General features: G+C 39.1%; 1 protein-coding gene across 1 annotated transcript in view; it reads left to right on the forward strand.

Annotated features, from left to right (window-relative positions):
• Positions 1–4,850: 4,850 nt before the first annotated feature.
• Positions 4,851–21,078, forward strand: part of LOC111259726 (uncharacterized) — a 55,586-nt gene continuing 39,358 nt past the window's right edge. Inside the window, exon 1 of the mRNA XM_022831926.1 lies at positions 4,851–6,156. Within this exon, the coding sequence (XP_022687661.1) occupies positions 5,799–6,156 (358 nt within the window). The 5' untranslated portion in view covers positions 4,851–5,798. The remainder of the gene's footprint in view (positions 6,157–21,078) is intronic.

Raw genomic sequence — 21,078 nt, forward strand, 5'->3', positions numbered from 1 at the left:
CATTCCTTTTACGGCACCGTTTTGCGGACTACTGGGCCTGCCCTTTAAAATTCTTATTGTGTTCATCTTCGGCAATTTTTAAGTTTTCCTGTCCACATCTCTGAATGTTGCCTGTGGTCTCCCCAGGCACCTTCTCTACGTTCTCTGGCCTCCAGTCTTCGCAAGCCAGTCTTTAACACTAAACTGCTCCTCTTCCGACCTTCCGGTCGTCCAAATCATCATATTCCCGACCCCACTACTGACGAACTTCCATACTGTATCAATATTTACCGCGATACTAACCTCTTTGGCTAGTAGCGCTAACAAATATTAAAGCTAAATTAAAATAGTAAAAATATCTCAAGCAGTCGGGACGAGTTTAAGATAATGAACTGAGACAAAAAAAGGCCTTATTTATTTTATTTATTTATCTATTTTACCTATTTTATTTAACAGATAGCCGGATGTGATCAAATTTATTAATATTATAATACCTCTTGCCATTTATATTCTAAATGAACGGATTCGAGCTTTGTAGCTAGCAGGTAAGAACCAGGCATTAAGCTTTAAGGTGCGCCCTTTCCTTGTACCAATAGCAGACTGTCAGTTTCCGTCACACATGCTTTCCAATCTACGAAAGCGTACTCTTTGGCACGTAGTCTCGAACTACATTTATCAGATCCACATCTGATTTCAGCCGTACTGCTGTAACACGTTAGACAAGGGTTCAGATTTTTTTTTCTAAACTACTGCAAGCTTAACTTCCAGTTCATCGAGCAGTGCCCTATAGATCTGCACAAACTTTTCGAATATTTTAATGCTAGAAAACATTCTATCAGGCGATTTTCCTCCAGGGAAAGCGGTTAAAATCATTTTCGTTAAACTTCCCCATGTTTTCCCATTCACGGTCGTCAAATGGAACCAGTCGCAGAATGCCGTGTGAAAACGCACGTATACCTCCGATGTAGTGCAGTTAGCTCCTCAACTAGATGATGTTCAAAATAACAGCCGAAATTCTTTTTAAGAAAGTGACTAATTATTGTGAATGAGATAGCCTTTGATCCAAGTATGTACCATTTTGAGATTCTTCAATTGCCACAAAATAATTTCTTGGCACGTACTATTGCAACATCACGTGTTTCACGCGCAGATTTTTAAGCGTGTTAAGACCGCAAAGTGTTTTTTCGTCGAAAACATGTGCATTACGTTAACCCTATAATTTATCATTTCAACGCAGTTTCAGCGCCTTAAAATGTTTGGTCTAGAAATTATGTTACTATTAGATATGTCTACTACTTGCGGTCATTCTGCCGTTTAAGCAGCCACATAAATCGTCTCTTCGGTTCTTCTCTTCATGTATTATTCTTCATGATGTATTAAATTTATCTGAGAACCCTCTTTTGTCCTTTGCATATCTATATATATACATATATGTCATATGTATATATGACAATAATCGCAACTATTTTAATACTTACATGATAGCGCGTTTCGCACGATTTGCAGTAACAAGAATTAACGATAAATACGCCTAAAACTTGAAGCGGAAACAGGTCCAGCATATATCGTAATATATTATATAGTATAATGTAATTATAAGGCCATTCTAACAAAGAAAGCTGAATGTATGCCTCTGCCAGGTAAGTACGCTTAGAAGCATGTATGGGCCAATTTTATCACAGCGATTGTGTACAATTGATTCCCAGGGTATGAAACCTAAAAAGTAAAGCAGCTTATCGACTAAACGTTGTTGTCTTTTCGCAAAACTTTTGGTTGCAGATCTATTGTCGACAGGATTGCCCCACCTTCTGTATAATTTATTTACTATTCCTATATTTAAGAAGGACGTGGAAGGGCATTAGAAAAACGCGATAAAATATCAAAAATGACGCAAACAAGGCCCCGTAAAAAGTCAAAAGCTGACAAAGACGATTCAACAATATCGTTGAAACAATCACTTAAATTACGGATTGACATATGACAAAAGAAACAAGAATACGGCGTATTTAGTTTACAGCGATAGAAGAGTGTTCTACGAAGTACACAATATGGTTTTACTTATAAAACCGTTTACTTTTTCCGTTCTTTAAACTCTATCTTGGAAGAGTTTCATTTTACCTCACCACTTGGGGCGAAGTGGAACAGTTTTTAAATATTTATCTGGTCTTGTCAAAGGTGTAGGCATGGCGGAGGCATGAAAAAGGAAAACACGATCCGTGCCATTGAATACAATGGGAATTGAGTTTTATCTTTAAATTATTGTTGTAACTAAAAACAATTTACAAATCATATTAATGTACCCTGTTTGCTATATCTTGAACAACCTGATGTACCTCTCTAACCTTTTATCAGAATGTTTTGAGGGCGATTTTATGCAGTCAAAAGCCTTACTGGAGGTATCAGCATAAAAGCTTTACATTACATCTAACTGTCAGGTATCACGCTAAAATCTTCATGGAAACGCTACAACAGTCTTGACGATCTTTCGACACCAATAAATACACTGTGTAAGCACACATTATATTTACTATGAGACTATGGATAATCGGCGTACAGTTGATTCGATAATCTGCGCCATGGCTACGCCAAATCTACATACATTGTCGTAGACGGGATTTCGATAACGCTTCAAAGATGCATGTCGTCTCATTGGAGACTTATTAATTTTAGTTAAAATTGCAATTTTGAAGACATTAAAATACAGTTAAGCAATCTAGAATCGGGACTAAAATTTTCTGCAAATACGTCTCTCGTCTGTCCTCCTGAAGTGCACGGGATATGTTAAAGGAATCACAGAGCAAAGGCCAATTCTATTTAGTCAAGACATCTGCTAATTTCATAAACTACCACCATTTTCAAATAAGAAAAACGGGAGTTTGTAAATCTGATAAGATTCTTAAGTATACTTTTAATTCTTTAAAAATTCCGGCGCAATTGTGGTTCTTCTCTAAATGACATAGAACAATTCCCTTAAAGCTTAACTTATACGTAATTACAAGAAGTCTGCAGGTGGAACACCCACCAGCCTCGAACCAAGATAAGGTGGTCAATCATTTACGACTGTCCATTTCTTATCTTTTCCAACTTTTGAAAAATAATTTGGAAATAAACGGCGTGTGATCTGCCGAAAAAACTGTTCCTTTAACGGGGTTTCTAGTCGTACCAGTAAAATGTGAGCTCTTCCGGTGAGATTGTCCAGTGGGTTTTATACTATTACGTTAAAATATAGAGTGATGATATTCAATCTCTGCACTTTGAACTCAGCGAACTGCTGAAATTGACTTTTCATTATTATATTATATGACTATTGGCTATGTATTCACATCGTATACATACATAATGTGTATGTACTCATATTGTAATGTATTCATATTATGTACAATTTTAGCAGACATATGTTAGCTGTGGCTCTGTAGTCTAAAGAAAATTGTACACTAATGAAATATAGTGGCTAATGGTTTATATAAATTATTTACCTTTTTAGAATGTACCCGAAGTATTTCTTTATTAAATAAATACCTCCAATAATATGATAGATAAATTTTCTAGTTTTTCATAGGAAACAATGTAATGCCACGTTTCCTTTTTTAACCTAAATAATGTTGTAACTCTGTGCAAGAGGATCGCCCTCAGTATCTGTCCCGGCCTATATTAACTTTGACCAAGACGGGGACAATCGTCTTTGAAGGGAACTTTGGGTTTGACGGGTTTATCCTGAGACTAATCTATCATCATCATAAGCAACTTGAGATAAATGTGTATTGTATGGACAGTACGATATAGAGAGTATCGTCACATGCATTAGGGTAAATCGCTAGGTACCAGTGTATTATGCAATACCACATACTTGATATCGACATCGATGCAAAGCTGTGTTGTAAAAATAACTTCTACTTAGTTGCTATTAATTTCGTTGAAACCTGTGTGAAGAACATGCGGCAAAGATTATGTATAGCAATACCAGAAGTTGATGTCTTTGTTCCTATTGGTCCAAGTATCACAAGCAAAACGGGGTCATTAAAGTACAACTCGCTCAGAAGGAAAATACTTCATGAATTGGGTGCTCTATAGTTTGTTTGTGTTACGGCGAGGACAATGCTTGAAAACAGCAGTAGCAATAGCGGGGAGCATACACTTTCACTAGTTACAGTATAAGTTACTGACGTTGTTGCAAAACTGTGAGGAACTTTAAGAGTGTAGGCTATTGTTGTGCTGCATTTTCCGTGCCTGACTGTGTTTGGAATCACTGACCGTTTGTTTCATTCTTTTTTGTTATTATTCTATGGCCGATCGTCGCTTGACGTTTCTTAGGTATGTACGCTGAAATGTACCTAAGTTCTTTACGTTATTTTTGTTTATGAAGCCGACTTCTCCGAGATCGCGTGCCTTGCGCATTGGTGAGCCCACCTCGTTGAAATGCTGCCGTTGCTGTAGTGGCAACAACAGTACAGTCAGCAGCGGATCGTGTCGACGAAGTTTTTTCTTACAGAAGTAGGGTGCTGCCATCAGTAATCAACATCATCTCAATGACGACACAGGACGCCAAAGCTACTGGCTTCTTAGACGCCTCCGCCACGAGTCGACAACCAAGCGGTCGTTGGTGGGGTAGCTCGCCGTACACGTATATATGTGATATTATTCAATATTTCTCTAAAAATCATTATAAAGCGCTCGCAGTATGTTTGGGTGTCGTCGGCTGAATCCAGCCAATAAGCAACAGTGGGCGGAGCCTAATGCTCCGCCTTAGCAGCCGCTGCACAGAGAGCCCCTCTCCCGTGACAGCCGTGGGCCGCACCGGGTTTGCCGAAAGCTGCGGCCGATTCAGCCAGTGAAGCTGCGAAACAGTCAGATTGCTTGCTCTGCCTGTAAAGTGAGTGAGGTGCTTCTGCTGTTGCAAATGCTACCGGCCTTATTGGTGTAGCTGTAACACTAGTCAATATGCATTTTTCTCGCTCCTCATGTTGAATGCGATGTTTGGTTCAGGAAGCCGTTCGCCAGGACACACAAATTCCTTTACTTGCAACTCGGTTCTCCCTGTATCTTGCTTAGCATTGGTATTCCATTACGAATCACTTAGGTTGCCGAAAGTTTCCAGTTGGTGTCAAAAAACTATGCCAAACACTTTTAAGAAATTGGACAAAAGCCAGTGAATGGATTTCTAATATGCTCTGTTGCGACACTAAAATATAAGGGAAGTTTGTGTTCGGCTGAATCCAGACTTAATGGTGATACTGCAAAGTCGTGAAATCGTTGTGTAACACTTCGACTATCGGATTATTATTACCATGTGCTCCAGTGTCTTCGATAAGAACCGTGCTCTCACAATATGTAACGGAATCGGGGAGTGGAAGTGACAAGAATAATCTTTGTGTTATCAAGGTGGTAAAAAGGTCGCTTCTTAAGCCGCTGCCAGCGCGCTGCAACCATCATTGCCGTGTGACATCGTCATATACGCTAAAGGCAGCGAGGCGTGACGGCTGTTATGATCGGAGGTAAATAATTCACGCGAAGCTGCATACAAGCTGGAGACCCGGCAGGAAATATTGGCAAGTATCTACGCAACAGGTGAACTGGTTTAGCTGTGCGATAGTACTGGCCCAAACCGACTGAATTTCTTTGTCAAACTGGACACGGAGCTTGGCAGTCAGCGTAAGTCGCCCTGCTCCGAGGCCGTGGGTACACAGTCAGCCGGCGAAGGCGAGGAGCAAAGCCTAGGTATACGGCCACATCAAGTAGCCCAGGCTCAACAGCAGCACCTTTTTGAAGACTACCGACATCAGCAGCACCAAGGGGACTTCGAAACAAGTCCAAAGGACACGATGTCCCATACGCCTAACGAGGGTGGCTCAATGCATGACGAGGCCAAGCAGCCCTTCATGGATATTGCAGGTCACCTTAATCCTTACCTGCGCGGTCAACCAATGGGCCCTCTAGGAGGATATCCCGGACCGCAGCAAGATTTTCAACAGCGCATGGCTGGTTACCCCTTTTCTGGTGTCGGTAACGGCCACCTGCAATCACCGTACGGAGGGCCGCCCGGCCACGCCGCCCATTATTTTGGCGGATATCATCCACCTACCCACTGTCCACCTGCGCATTCACCTCCGAACGTACAGAGACCCCCCGGACAGAGCAACAGTAACCCACAGGCCCAGCAAACCTCTCAGAACAGCGATGGTAAGTATACGGTGGTATGAACGCGATATTTGGTTATCTGTGTCAACAATATATCCTGATAATATAACATAGCCAATCATTAATTAATTTATACAGATCAAGTCAAATTAACGTGGCGCGTTGCTAGGTATTTAATCTATTATAGATGGAAATGCAGTTGCGCTTTTCCCAACGGAAAACTATTGGTAACTCAAACGAATAAAAGCTGTGGGTTCTATCCCCAGCTGAGGTTCGGTAATTTTTTAAACGATTTTCTTTCTAAAATTAGCATAGCGCACACTTATAAGAACGCAGTTTGACGGGACTGGTATTATTCCACGTAAAATTTATACCTGAATTCGAAATTGTCACTTACAGGGCTATTCATGTTCAGAAGTTTCAACTCTAAAAAGCAGTGCTCAGGTGTTTGCTTTTTTTGAATAGTCTCTCATTGGCAAATTGGCCTCTGGCCTATTTCACTTCGAAGATGGCCGACCTGACTTACAAAATTATGGCCTTCACTCGACAGGTGTCAAATATGTTGCAACGGACTGACAGAAAGAAATCCGACAGCATGGATATGGATAAGAACACGTTACCAACGTATCTACTACTGGTACAACTCCTCTTTGTTTTATCTATAATGGGCTCTTACATATACGTCTTTTTGGACACTTACATATCCTGTTAGGCCCTCATATAACCTTACCGCTAAAAACACCTTATTTATTATTGATACACTTATTATTATTGGTATACTCATAAAATTATGTAAGAGCCGAGGCCAATTAGTAGTGTACCAAAATGGCTCGAAGAGTTCAAGTTAAAGTAGTAGAACCGATGAGTATTAGTTGATAGCTTGATCCTCACCAATGCATAGCAATCGAAGTCGACAGCTCGAAACAACGATATCAAACCAGAGCTATGTCACGCACTGCGTTTGTGCTTTCACAATTCATATAAACTACTTTTTTTTGGCCATTTCTTGTCATACCTGTGTCAAAATTAACCCTAGAGAGCCAGATATCAATATTTATGTAGTCTAGCAAAATTCGTGAAAATAAGGACGTCAACGGCAATATAAACATACTGTTATTACGAAATATCAATAGCACCCAAACACTAAAACTACACATCTCAAACAGTGCAAGGGCGGGTTCCGTAATCATGGGAGTCCATGTTTTGCTTAAAAACTACTTTTTTTTACACTCGACTAATTCTTGATTGGACTTGCAAAGTCAATTTTCCCTTCCTTTGAATGTATGCCCCTAATTGCTGGTATTAAATTGGGGGAATTGGTATAAGCTGATGGGTTATGTTAGGAAAATGTTAACAATAGAGTCGAGGAGCCCATATATATGTAGATCAAACTCGCACAGCCATCAACTTTGTCCATGAAGCAGCAGTCAAAGCTAAGTATTTCTAGGGGTCAGTGCCAGACCTAGTAGTGGGGAGAAAATAGTGATGAACAGCATATTTTAACGGGAATAGCAGTTTCTTCATGTAGGTAGGTATACCACTTTTTTCTATAAACAATAATAAGATGCTTCAGTAAATATTGTGATCATAGAGCATTCCTGCATCCTCAGGGCTGCACTGCAAGATGTTAATCCACGTGGGTCTTTTTAAATAATGATCTAGCCCATGGTCAGAGCTTAAGGCAACTCTCTATTACGAATTAAATTTTTGTGCAATTGCATATTTTCAGCTAATACTCCGTTCATAATGTACGCGTCCAATATTCGTTTGCCTTGTGATTGAAAAGTATTAGGTCATACTCATTAAAATAGTACCATAGAACTAACATCATTAAGTCCATTTCTGCTACCCAAAAATATTTCTAGACTTTCAGTTTACATTATTCTCTATCTTGTGTACAAGTTATTATCCGAGCAACGATGAGCCCTAGACTGCGATTTGTTACATACGTTTGACTACTGTTCGCACCACTGTTTACAAGCAAGCATATTGAGTGCCTTACTTTGCGCACATAATGGCGGAGCAGCTTTTAATTTAGTATTATAGTACGTGTTGCTAAATCTAGTTCCTAGATCGGTACTTTTTAATAACCTGGTGAATCAATATTAGCCGTGTATCATGTAGCACAACCTGGATGGGCTCAATCATGCGCGAGCAAGCATATCTGAAGCATGTTTTCAAAGCACCTAGAGACAAAGAAAAGTCTGCTGTAGTGTACCCGAAATGCGATAAAATATGCGTATGTGACAGTATAGTGAGGGCTAAACAATGCATAATACAGATCAGATCTCCGCGTGTTTCAATAATTATTATTGTAATTATAATGCTATGAAGTAAAAAGGTTCCTTTTCTTGGAAGCTTTTTCGATTAAAATTACTTAAGACAAAGGAGAAAAATAGAAATCAGAAAAAAGTTTCCAGTTGATATATCAATTGCAGTTAGTTTTAGCCTAATATATACCGACACCAAGTTTGTCCTATTGGGGTTCAAGTGCTATTAAAAGCATTATTTACAAATTACTTTGATGAATATTCATATAGCATTTATAAGAAATAAAACAACGTAAATTACAAGATAATGAAAATAGTTTTTTTCTTTCAGATGTGCTTTAGCTTCCTGTCTATTGCTCTGTATTGTTTTATGTCTATACGATAATTTTGATTGTTATTAAAAGCGTATGATTATGTCATTAGGCTCTGTAAGATGCATCGAAGGAATATTACCAAATTGTTCGTGCTTATTACAACGGTACCGCTAATACCATTTGCATTAGGTCTAGGATTTATTTTATTAAGAAATTAATGCACTGCGCTTTAAGGGAGCTTTATCTTATGATTGAAAATGTGCAAAGTATAACCAAATTTACCAATGTGCTTCACATAAACTTAGGTACCTATTCACACCTATGGTAGCGTCCTCATAAAATGCGAAAAATTATCAAGTGTTTGCTAAACCGTTCTTTCATTTTAAACTTCCGTTGATAGCTACTTTCGGTGAGCAAGATTTAGACTCAGGTCTCTCCAGAATATCGAAGTATTAGTAAACCTGTGCACATTTAAGGTCCAGCGCCCGTATGAAACAGACTAGATTTACATAGTACACAATAGATTTACCCATTGACTACAAAAGATTAACGGTTCGTTTTCTATTTGCGTTAGGCTCCATAAAGTCGCATACCGTATCTTACAGGGAGTCGCAAGACGTCTCAGTCCTATTATTGAAGGGATGTTTTGACATTCGTTACCGGATTACAAGTATTATTACTACAGATAAAAATATATGACAGTTACTATATATTACAAATAAGAATTAGTACATATGATTAACAACTTACCGCAAGTACATTTTGTCTGATTATTTTTTTGAATTACTAAAGAGGTTAAAAAGGAGTGACGAGAATGCATACATTACACTTTGTTAAAGATTTCCTGGCAAAAAAACAGCAAATACGCAAAAGCACTTGTTAGCTTTTAAAGTAAAAGTCTACAGTTAATATTATATAAACTGAGGCCGTTTCTAGAAAGGAATGTTATTTGGGATACTTGAGATGAAGTTAGTAAATATAAGGATATGTAAACGCAGTTTTGCTATTATGCTGATATAAGGTTTGCGTATTAATAGCGAGGCTTGTCTAAGACGGCGTAGATTTGAGTCAAAATAGGTTACAATAGAAGTTGCCTATTATTTCTCAACTAATAATAATTTAGTCAGCCAATATTGCGTCTCAAATATTTTAGAGAATTGTGGCTACCGGCGTGTGAATCAACTGTTTTCTTTTTATCGCAGTTGTTTGGCTTTGTTGTTTGTACTTAGAACGTAAATCTCCCTTTTAAATGAAGGTGTGCACTGATACATCCGACTTGCATACATAATGAGTATATGCAAATAATTGCTTGGATATTTCTGAACCACCGCTCAAATTTCGTCCTGAACATCGACCGCGGATCAGCTGTGTGTTTTAAATTGACCAAGCTTCATTTTGTGGTAGGCTTATTCATATTTAAATGTCGGCGACTGATCCAAGTAATTTGTCACTGACGGCGGCTAGAACGTGAGCCATATGACTGCCCGTTCGCCTGTGTTTATATCTCGAGTTTTACGTTCGGTACCGCCATTAGGCAATCCATAAGACAACTGGCTCCCAGCATGAAACGAAGTGTAGCCACGTTAGAACATGAACCCAGACCACCACGTGTCTTTCAAGTTTAACAAACAAACAAGGTACCCACTTCACCTTCGTCAAGACCCACTCGCTTGTCTGCAAAGACTATTTACTAGTTCTAAGTGTATTTTGTGCAACTATAGATGCTTTTGGCCCTCCTAGACGAGGCTATCCTGGCACAACTCCCTATGAATTTGATTCTGAATAAGCGTCCGAAACTTTCAAGTTCATGTTTAAATTGTGGCCGCGATCTCTACACTCTTTCGGCAATTGACGAACCTCATCCGAAATTTTTGTTTTAACTACACGAAAGAATAGATTGATTTTCTGAATTATATCTTCGGCTATTGTTCCATTCGCGGCTCGACATGAATATATTATTTTAAAAGCGATCGAAGATTTATCCGCTTTCAAGTACATCACTCCACTCTCCTGAGGGTTGTCCTAGCAACTTAACGTACCGCTTATGGGTGGCTGTATAAAGCGGAATACTTCCTTTGTACATTACTCCTTTCTGTGTTCAGCAGTAAATTCGTTCAGTTCTTACCGTTGTCTAAGGGGTTTAAATGGCTAGCGTTCTCATACCTGTTTGAACATTATTTCACGCGGAACCGTATGTTCATATTAACTTTTGAGTGTGTTTAATATTCTTTCTCACAAAAACAAGATATGCCGCGGATAATGTTTTGGAACATATAATTCGTCATATAGGCGCGATCGGCGATTCAAGAGAAAACTTCAGTCGCCCTTTTTTAGATTTAAAATTTACTCAGAACTTCGATTAGTTAAATTTTAACGGGAATTTACCCAATCACGGAAAAGCACACGAATCTAAAATGCGCTGTTCATCATACAGGCAGCCAAAAATACGCTTGATTCCAGACAAACAGATAAAGTATTTGTCCGAGTTCTGTATTCCCCTATATGTTTTATACGCAAGAAAGGTCGAAATAAAGGAAAAGCAACAGATATTCTCTTCTTTGTTCAATACTGCAGTTATTCTTTTAAAATACTTACTTAAAATACGTCGAACGCCTGTCGATGCTCGTCAAATGTTACAGGGTGCAAATAGATGTAAAAACCGAAAGACTAAAATACGTTAAGAGAATTATTGAACATGAGCAATTTCTTTTTGTCCAGTTATTGAGGACCCGCAGTGATGCGGCACTTTATAGAGTACTTTACGTAGAAAAAAATCAGATCTCACAGAGGTTCGTTATTGGTTTGAAATTTTTTATTATTATTTATTTGTTTGAAATTATTAAAGTTATGTATCTTAGTTGACGAACAGTAATGTAGTTCACCCAAACATATACAATCGCTTCTCGCGACTGTTGTTCTTTCTTTAGCAAACACAGCCCGACGACAAAAATTGTCCCTATCTCATTTCTGCACGTGTTGTCAAGTAACCACAGTAGAACTGAGTGTCATGGGGTACCAATCGTGGTTGTTTCTCATAGTGAGTCCTTTCTATTGATTTTATTTTCTCAGACAAGAACTGTACCTTTCGGATTATAAACATTATATTTATATATTTATTTATTATTATATATTTATATATATGATTATTTTTTGACTTTGTATATTTGTATTCTCTTAAATTGAAACAACTATAGTGAATTGCGTACTGCTGTTTCTTACATTAGTGTTGAAGAAAAACGAGTATAACAGACAACAGATGGTATCTAAATAACTAATAAGATGTGATCTTTGGAATCAAACTGACTTTTAGTATCTTCCTATGTATGCATTATCTGCACTAGAAGCTATCCTGCTAGCAGTAGTAGAAAATAGACAACAAAGTTATCGTCATTATCTCGTATATGGACGAAACCTACCTAGACAACAGTTCCTTTAAACAGGACAACATTTATGTAAATCACATAAAACATTACAAGAATAGAAATCAGATGCATGTTTTGGACTGTTGCAATGCTAACAAGTATCGCTCAAAATAAGTTAACAAGAGTTTTCTCTAGAAATATGGGGATAATTCACAATATTTCATGCAATAAAAAGTGTACTCTGCCAGCAAACAACTAAACGAGCGTTGACTAGTTCTCAAACTTTAGTAAAATAGACGCTTATTGCACGTTACCTGTATCATTTATGTAACGTTACTTCGTAACGTAATATCGATAGGAACATCGATATTTTTAGAATGCTGTATTTACAGTTACTCCTGAAACTGTCATCAAATATTGTGTAACTTTATTACAGCAATTTAATGCGCAAAAAACCAATTCCTTATCTCTACGTAGAAGAATTCAGTCCATCTACTGGAGTGAGGACCCAGGCTACTTAAGAACAAGCTATGTTCGTCTTTTTTTGCCTAATTTGCTCACAAACTTGTTCCCGGCCGTTCCAGTTGATTACTGGCCTCTGCAGCCCCAGGCCAAAAGGTTTAGTTGGTGTAGGCTTATCCGTTTGACCAAACCCTCCATTTTTCTCAGCATTGTCTTATAAAGGCCCCAATCTACACGGCTTCACTTTTTGTTATGCTGTTGTCGACTACGTTGCAGCTGCCGATCGTGGTTTTCTACCACACAAGCCTGTGTTCCTCTCAACAGCTATCGTATCCCCCTAAAGACCATCGTTGTCTACATTTTGCCGCTCTGCTCTTGTTTCGCTTACCTCCTTTCCTGCGTTGCCCTTGTCCCAGTGTGCTGCTAGTTTTCCTAAATCTGTTCTCTGGCCAGCAATTCTTAATAGATTATTATTTCTTCTATGTGCTGGCGTGCAAGGGGACACAATGCCCTACACTATGGGGCCTAGATAAACCGCATGTTATCTCCTTTTTCCTCGCGAGGAAACAGCGCCTCGTGTCGAAGGCAAATGTTTGGACCGAGTGCGCCCTCTAGCGGTCGAATATAAGAGAGCCAAGAGTTAAAGCGAGAAGCGCCTGTGAGAGTGAAGCAAGTAGTAAACGCGGGGTCGAGAAAGTGTGTTGGAGGACTAGGATAGTATGTGGTTCGAACCTCTACGAGCAGAAGAGAGCGAGTGAGGCAGCGAAAAGTTGCTCTCGACAAAGAAAGGGGCGGGACCTGCTGTCTAGCGGAGACTCGTACTCTCCAAACGCCTGCTCTGCTCTTGCACCATACAGACTCGGAACATTACCCACTGCTGGTTGCTTAACGCATGCTTGTGAGGGGAATGAAAGTCTTATACAAAAGTCTAAAACAGAATATGTCGAAGTGAGTGCAAGCAGTCAGGCGCAAAAAGCTTTGAGTGAATGGAACTATCCGCCCACAAAGTAAAGGATAACTAAGGGGATCATTTTATATCTGTGTGTATCTTAAATTTACGTTCATCTTTCTCATTCCCGCCTTTCTTCAAAGTCTGCATTTTGCCACTGAAAAATGGGGTGTGTATAAAAGGCAATATAGTAGTAAACTGCGAGAATACTCGTCTGTGGAGTACGAATATCATAGAAAATATGATAAATATACTAGAAAGAGTTAGGGAAGGATCATTGCAATTGATGTAATCGTTTCTTTGTTATGACGGCAGGTTGCCCATGTTCATGCGACCTATGCACGTGAATTCACTCTACGACAGAAGCCCAGGAATAAAAAAGGCGCAATAGGCATAAAACACCTGTAGTCTGCAACTAGAATATATATTCAGCCATTGAGCCTAGTTTCGAGATGGTAGGTTTACTGAACGGACAGGCAGATAGGTAAGAAGACAGACGGCGTGCATGGATTGAAGACTACTACACTACCCAGCTACGCTATCGTGTTTTCCTGTCCTCCAGTTCTTTCTGTTGTCTGACCAACTCTGATAGGGGCTGACACACCTGCTTCTATCGGTTGAAGTTGCTGCACGCGATTTTCTTTTTATTAAATTTCCGCGGATGCTTCGATCCATTGCTACGCCTGTGCTGGCCATGTTGCTCTTGTTGAAGTTGCATTGTTATTGTGGCCTGTATGGATAGGCGCGCACTCCAATATGTCCTTCATTTGTTCTTTGAGCAACTTTACCAATACCAGTGTGAACTGTGTGCCGTAGCAAAATGAGGGACAGCCGATTCTTTAAAGGAGGTTGGAAACTCTAGTCCACAGAGAAGGACTGTAAAGAAATGGCAAAATAATGGAGGCGATTTTCGATTCTCGATAGGAGCCTCTCTGTTCTTCGATCTGTCTTGGATTTGTATTCAATTCATACACACCTGGCAATAGTAGCAGTAAAAGCAACAATGATTGTATGATGAGCTACAACAGCTTCGGTACGATAACATTATGCTGAACTCAATGCTGATATTCTGCGCCAAATGTGGCTGGATACATCGGAATCTTTGATCTTTTTAACATTTGTGGAAAATATGTAAGCGGCTATTAATTTGGGGGAGTAAACTAAAATTTAAAAGAAATACAGCAGCGAAATAAAGCTGGATGTCCTACGTATAAAATTCTGCGTTATTTCTGTACTGCACTATTTCATTTAAATTTGGAGCAAATGTTCAACTGGAAATTAGAACGGAGATGTCACAACATTCTTAACTGATTTATACGCATACCTTTCAATTGCATCCTTACCTTTTCCTGAGCATATTTTTTTCAATACTGTTTCAAAACTGGATTTCACCCTTCTTTTTTGAGTGCATGTTAAAACGACAACGGATCTGTTTGTCGGCCAGCATTCCCAACGATGCACTTTCTGAATCGGATCCGCAGCGTACCCTTGAGTACGATCAAACAAAGTATCAGTTGAATCTCAGTGAGTGAAAAGCTACTCTGCCTATAGTAATAATTACACCTCTTGAAAAAGAGTTGTTATTGAAAATTCTTTGGTACAGAAACACGTGTGACTAGAGTACGGCAGTCCAACCTATCGTCGCAGAACATACTAGAAGAACATTAGTAGATGTTATTTCTAATTGCCAGCAAAGCAAAGATGCTCTTGCATTGATTGATGTATATGTCAGAAAGTCATTCTTTATTTCTTCATGAAACCTGTCTTCATAAAACACTTTGAATTTTATAATGATCATTTTGCAACCGAGTACAAAGAATTATTAGTAGCAAGTACTAATCGCACATCGCAGCTCATTTCTTGATTACCAGAGCAGGAAGTGATTTAGCGCAAAACTGACACTATTAAAATACCTTTCTATCGTAGAGTAACAACGACGTAATTGGTTCTCATATACCATATCAGACTATAGTTATTAGTTAATTTGACTGGTGGTTGAGTACACTGAGTCGTGAGTTTGTTTTCTCCAATCAACTGTATTCCATAGTAATTCTGCTACCCTTCCTAATGGTGGCTGCCGTTGTACAATGTTCTGGCCGTAGTGATATCGGTACCTTTATACAGCTGTGCCCTGTTAAAACCTTGGATCTTTTCACAAGGTCAGACGCTTTGCTTCAGTACTGGGCGCTTATTCAAGCCAATTGGCTTAGCGACTTCAGTAGAACTAACGTCAACATACTTGTTGGTACTATGTGCAAAACATCTTCATCTAAAAAAAAAATGGTTGCGCCGCGAACCCCCTTAACTTCCTGCTCTGTTCTGAATAATACTCAGTTACAGTAAAGTATGTTGAATATCATTCCCTTGGATTGGTGTTCTTGCTGGAACAAGACTGTCAGCCCGATTTAAAGTTTGTTCAGACGCGGACGTAGACCATATCAGGTTTATTGTTTCAATACACTATAGACAAAACAGTCTTCATGATTGCACAAGGTGAGAACTAGTAAAATTCAACACTTCTTATGCTAGCACAGTTCTATAACAAATCACGTTCCGACAATTATGGAAATATTGTAAATTAAGGAATGTGTCCTATCGATTTCTTTTTCAAAAGATCAGCCTTATTACTAAGCCGTAGTAGGTAACGCAACTATAGTGCAGAGACTGTACGTCAATTTTGACACTTTTTTAAAAATTACGAATATGACCTAGAAGAAAATATCTAGAAGTAAAAGGGCTAACCCTCACAAAGCTTTGCATTAATAAACATTTACACTTAGGGTTTGCGGAATCTGTGTAGTTTATTAGAATATAAAATCATTCTAAAAGCGGTATGTTACTTTTTGCAGCTACTTTCTAAGTATATGTAGACTGTATAACGAAGAGGCGTTATTAAAAACATTCGTTATTAATTTTAATAAACGAATGTTCTCAGCGATGTGTGCCGTCGTTGTAGTATCGATTAAGATTTTTGCAGCGTATTTCAAAAACTTGTTAATCGACAGAGTTTTTCATAAAAAAGATGTAGTCCTGAGGAGACTAGATTTACCGACGGCGTGACTACTTAGGTGTTAGTATGTTCACTGCGTACCAAAATGACTTATAATGTGTTGAAACATTTAACGGTCTTACAGCGCATGTTGATTTGGGTGGGTGCAGGCACGAACATTACAAACATTAATCTGTATATTCGATCCTTATATAATATCCGTCTACAGCCCGCCATGTTCGATTAAAACATATAAGGACTGAACGCCTCCTTTATGTCTTCATCAAAGTTTTATGATTATGATGATCTTTACTTTTGCACGTTAGCCAGTGTCCCTGGCAGCCAACATGGTGGACTCGTGATACTGTCGACTCTCGCGGTTTCTGTAACTGGTGGGTCGTTGAATAGTGCGGAGCAATGTTCTTTGTACTTTCATCTTTCGGCTCACCTTCTGCCGCTTAGTGGACGGCCATGTCCAGCGTCAAAATACCAATTCTTTTAACAACGAATTAATCGAGCATTTCTGGTCCCAGGTAACGAAAAACTCATCTTCCGCCCAGACTGAATATCCTACTTGTTGAGGTACTGTGTGTATCCTTATCGGTTCGTTTATCTAATATGAAATACATTTTGATCAAACCAACTTCACCACCAAATGACGAAGACAACAGGAACCCGAGCTTAGCTTTTGACGATATAGTTTCTGTAGCTGATCGTCTTGTCGTAAGAAAGAAATATCAAACATTATGCCGGTAATGAGAGAAGGCGATCGGACATAACAGGCTGTTATTGGATAGAGCGGTGTATAAGCTATTGTAACGATGTAGATGCGGTGTGAGCAGATTACCGCAAGCCTATGAGAAATAGAAGCAAGGAGATTTATGGCCAATGCAGTAGCAGCCATCGCTGTATCGAATGATAGCTTGCGCCAGCAATCAGCGATACCGACACAGAACGAATCGACTTCTCATGCGCCTGCTATTGCCTATGGTATGTTTTCATTATCTTTCATTATTCCCTCCCTCCCTCCCTCCCTTACTGTCAAAGTGCAAAGTGTTTTTTAAAAGTCGAAACAAATCACTGAAAATGGGAATGGCAGGCGAAGGCCGACACAACAATAAGAAAGCCACAAATAGACTATCATATATGTCACGCGTGGCGTATTTAAATAATAGCTGGGGACATAAAATAAGCAAATTTCATCCTAAGTCTACCCTACGTATCTTCTCACCTATTCAAAGTGATGAATGTTTGTAACATTCACTTTGAAGGCTAGTAAAGCTCAGTTAGTGAAGCAATTTTTTTTTTACACGATATGGAGGCATACCTTATTGACGTATATCGGGATTATGCACAAAAAAACATCCTTTTTCGCAGACGTATTTAAAGGAAGCTATCGCTGAGCATATTTTATATGCTATTAAGTTCATTGCTTCGATTGACGCGGCTAGGGCAGCTCTGCACCTTTTGTTTGCACCATAAATCAGTTTTTAAAAAATAGTTAATCACAAGCTAAACAATATGTGCCAATATAAGTCACCAGATGCGCTTTCAGTTGCCATGCCAATGGTCCGTGAGTTTCTTGAGAAAATTGAGGTAGTAGGCTGCATTGATTGTGTAATTTTCGGTGAGTATTTCATAGTAGCAGATGCTCCTGATGTCCGTTCCAAGGATTACCGTCACCTGATGTCCGTACCTAGTTGACACTGCTACCAAACTTGACTTCCTTTTAAGAGTTACGCCATCTTTTCGCCTGGTCCATCTCTGCCTGGCAATAGAAATTTAATCATGCCTTGTGTATAGCGACCGTATGTTCCAGGCGGACTTTTTGTTGATTGAAGTTCCACGTATTACATATGGAATACACCATAAACATCTTCTGGGTCCCTGGAGTCAATTTCCGCTTTTTCCATATTTGAGATACAATTATGTAACACGCTACATCTGAAATGCTAGTTTTGACCGACAGAGCCCTTAGATTTTGAGCCTGCTCGATTGCGGCAATGCGTTCTTGTCATTCGGGACCCGATATCTGATGCCTTCCTTCTCGCTGGTCTGCAAGATTCCTGTCTCTATTTTTGTGATCTTTGCAACATTCAATTAAGGTGATTTCGCTTAATGCCGCCTTTTTGATACATTTTCGCAGTGCTGCGGCTTTCGAACAGTAAGAACTTGACCATTAAGCGTTGAACTTCAAGACAAAAAGATGCCTTTCCTTTTAAACTAATTTCTCGTGGAAGAAATTGAACTGATGTTCACTAGCAAATTTCTAGAACATAGAGTATTTACTAGCCAGATCTGGTTTGCTAGCGGCGTGTAGTTCAAAAGTCATTTAATTTTAAAGTTCGCTAAAACCGCTTGTCACAACCTAGTAGTTCCTTATTACCTCATAGGAGGCCTAGGTCAATATATATGTATATATTAGGTGAAGGGATCCTCGCAACCAGCTTCTCAGAAGTGTTCAATAGAGTTTCAAAGACAACAGCTTGCGCGCGTTCTTACAAGAAGAAAAGAATCTCGATATGCTCAGCGATGGCGACTACTAACTAACAGGCTCTAGATGTTTTGTTCTGTCCATAATTATCTAATGAAGAATCTTAGCTTTATGCGGACCTTTATAAGTCTGTTACAACAGAGTGCTTCTTAATATTTCAGTTTTAGAGCAAAAAAATCAACCATATTAAAAAAATGTCTTCAATTTTTTTTTCATTATCTAATGTTGATCCTGCCTTGTCTTCGTTTGCTGAATCTAGCAGTGTTCCTGCCCCAATAACATACTTGGTATGTATATATGGTATGTATATGATAGGAAAGGGCATGTCACCTTTACACAATTATCGACATTTAACGCCAAGTCATATAGTCGAAGCTCATGGTTTTAGCGAAGAAATGTCTTCTTCCCCTTAAAATATTTACAGTAAATTCTAAAATGTGTCTACGTATCGACTAGTTGCTATTGTTGGTTTTGTATCAGACGGGTTGTAGGATCACGTTGTTTAATGGGAATCAACTATAACAGCAGTGGACAGTAATTACATATGGGAATTATGCCACCGTGTTAATAAATAATCGATTTGAGATGAGCGTAAGTATTAGTCAAAATCTGAATAGGTTACATAATGTGTAATAATAAGTTGTTCATTAAGCTATCGTAGCCATTGTCACTATTTTAGAGCCAGTATTTGTGCCAGTGATGATATGCGCCATAGCATCTGAACGTCAGTCAGTTATTCAAAACCTTCTATCAATGGAACAGATTTGCAGGTATGTGAACATTCGACATATAACTTCGTAGTGCAAAGTCTGCATTTAATTATACAATTATATAGGCCGCAATTACCTTTTAATGGCAGGACTGGAAAGCTGTCTCTATTATTTCTTTTGTTTTGAGGGGAATAGCTAGTCAACTACTCGTTTAGAGTCTCGTAGAGGAACCGACAAAAGGCAGCTTCCGCTGTTTATTAGAATGAGTTAGAAAAATATTCGTCATACTCGCTAGCAAATTGGCAAGGAATGATTGAAAAATGAAAAGCAGCTTGAAAAACACCTTATATCAGGCTCAGGTGAATACCAATAATATATATTTGTAAGTACAGGAACCACTGCCACGTACTTTTCACACACGCTCGGCATCAAAACGTTATAGCGTACGTATTTGTGTCATTATATCACATGATCATTTATACCATAGGGCTCGTAAAGAATATAGTACATAGCAGAAGCACTAAAATGTTAAAGCATGGGTATATTGAACACTTACATGCAGAATGGACTTCTACTATGTGTAATATGTCGAAAGTCAATGTCGTACAATTAGGGAAAGTGGTAAGACAATCTATAGTTTGCTGTTAGTGATTTGGATATTGCCCCACTTCAAATATTGTTGTTCTAGTGTTTTCCTGAAACAACTTAGCTAATAACGGAGTTGGTGTTATAGTTTCCCCAGCCAGCTTGTATCTTCGTGTAGCCGTAGTGGTGCTAAAGTTACTGAGTAAGCAATGATTTGGCCCTAGACAAACACCCATGTGCTGTCTCGTGCTTATTCCTTCTCTACGATTTTATTCTGCGCGGGATCATATAGTTTGTTTCCCTTTAGCTTCAGTCAGCCGGCCGGCCGGCCAGCCAGCTAGCTTTCAGTCTGATTGGTTGGTCGAGAAACAAAACATGGATTGCGGTAGCCATGTCTACTGGCCGAGTTCTCTAAAAACACTACAACAGGAGTCGTAATTAAAAATCCGTTAATCTGGCTCTCGCAGCAAAGTCTTTCTACTTCTATTCTGGTATCCCAATTCCTTTCTTTATTAGGCCAACGGGAAATTAACAAAGGCGATGGAAGCAACACGAGTAGCAAAAAACTAAATAGGCACCTTACAGCATCAACGTAACATCGGTCCATGCTGAAGTAAAGCAAGCAAGCGATAAAGAACTTAAAAAGGGCTCTGTCCTGGGTATTGTGATGCTCCTATCCGCCAAAACGAACCCACACGCTACACCTAACATACTGACTCATCCACTAACAACGGCATTTTCTTTTCCCCTTCGTCTTTTCTGATACCGCACCAACGAACCTGTCTTTTTGCTGGCGCTACCAGTGCAATTCAATGAGTCAGCAATTTTT

The sequence above is a fragment of the Varroa jacobsoni genome, unplaced genomic scaffold, assembly GCF_002532875.2.
Source record: "Varroa jacobsoni isolate VJ856 unplaced genomic scaffold, vjacob_1.0 scaffold_358, whole genome shotgun sequence".
NCBI classification, from domain to species: domain Eukaryota; kingdom Metazoa; phylum Arthropoda; class Arachnida; order Mesostigmata; family Varroidae; genus Varroa; species Varroa jacobsoni.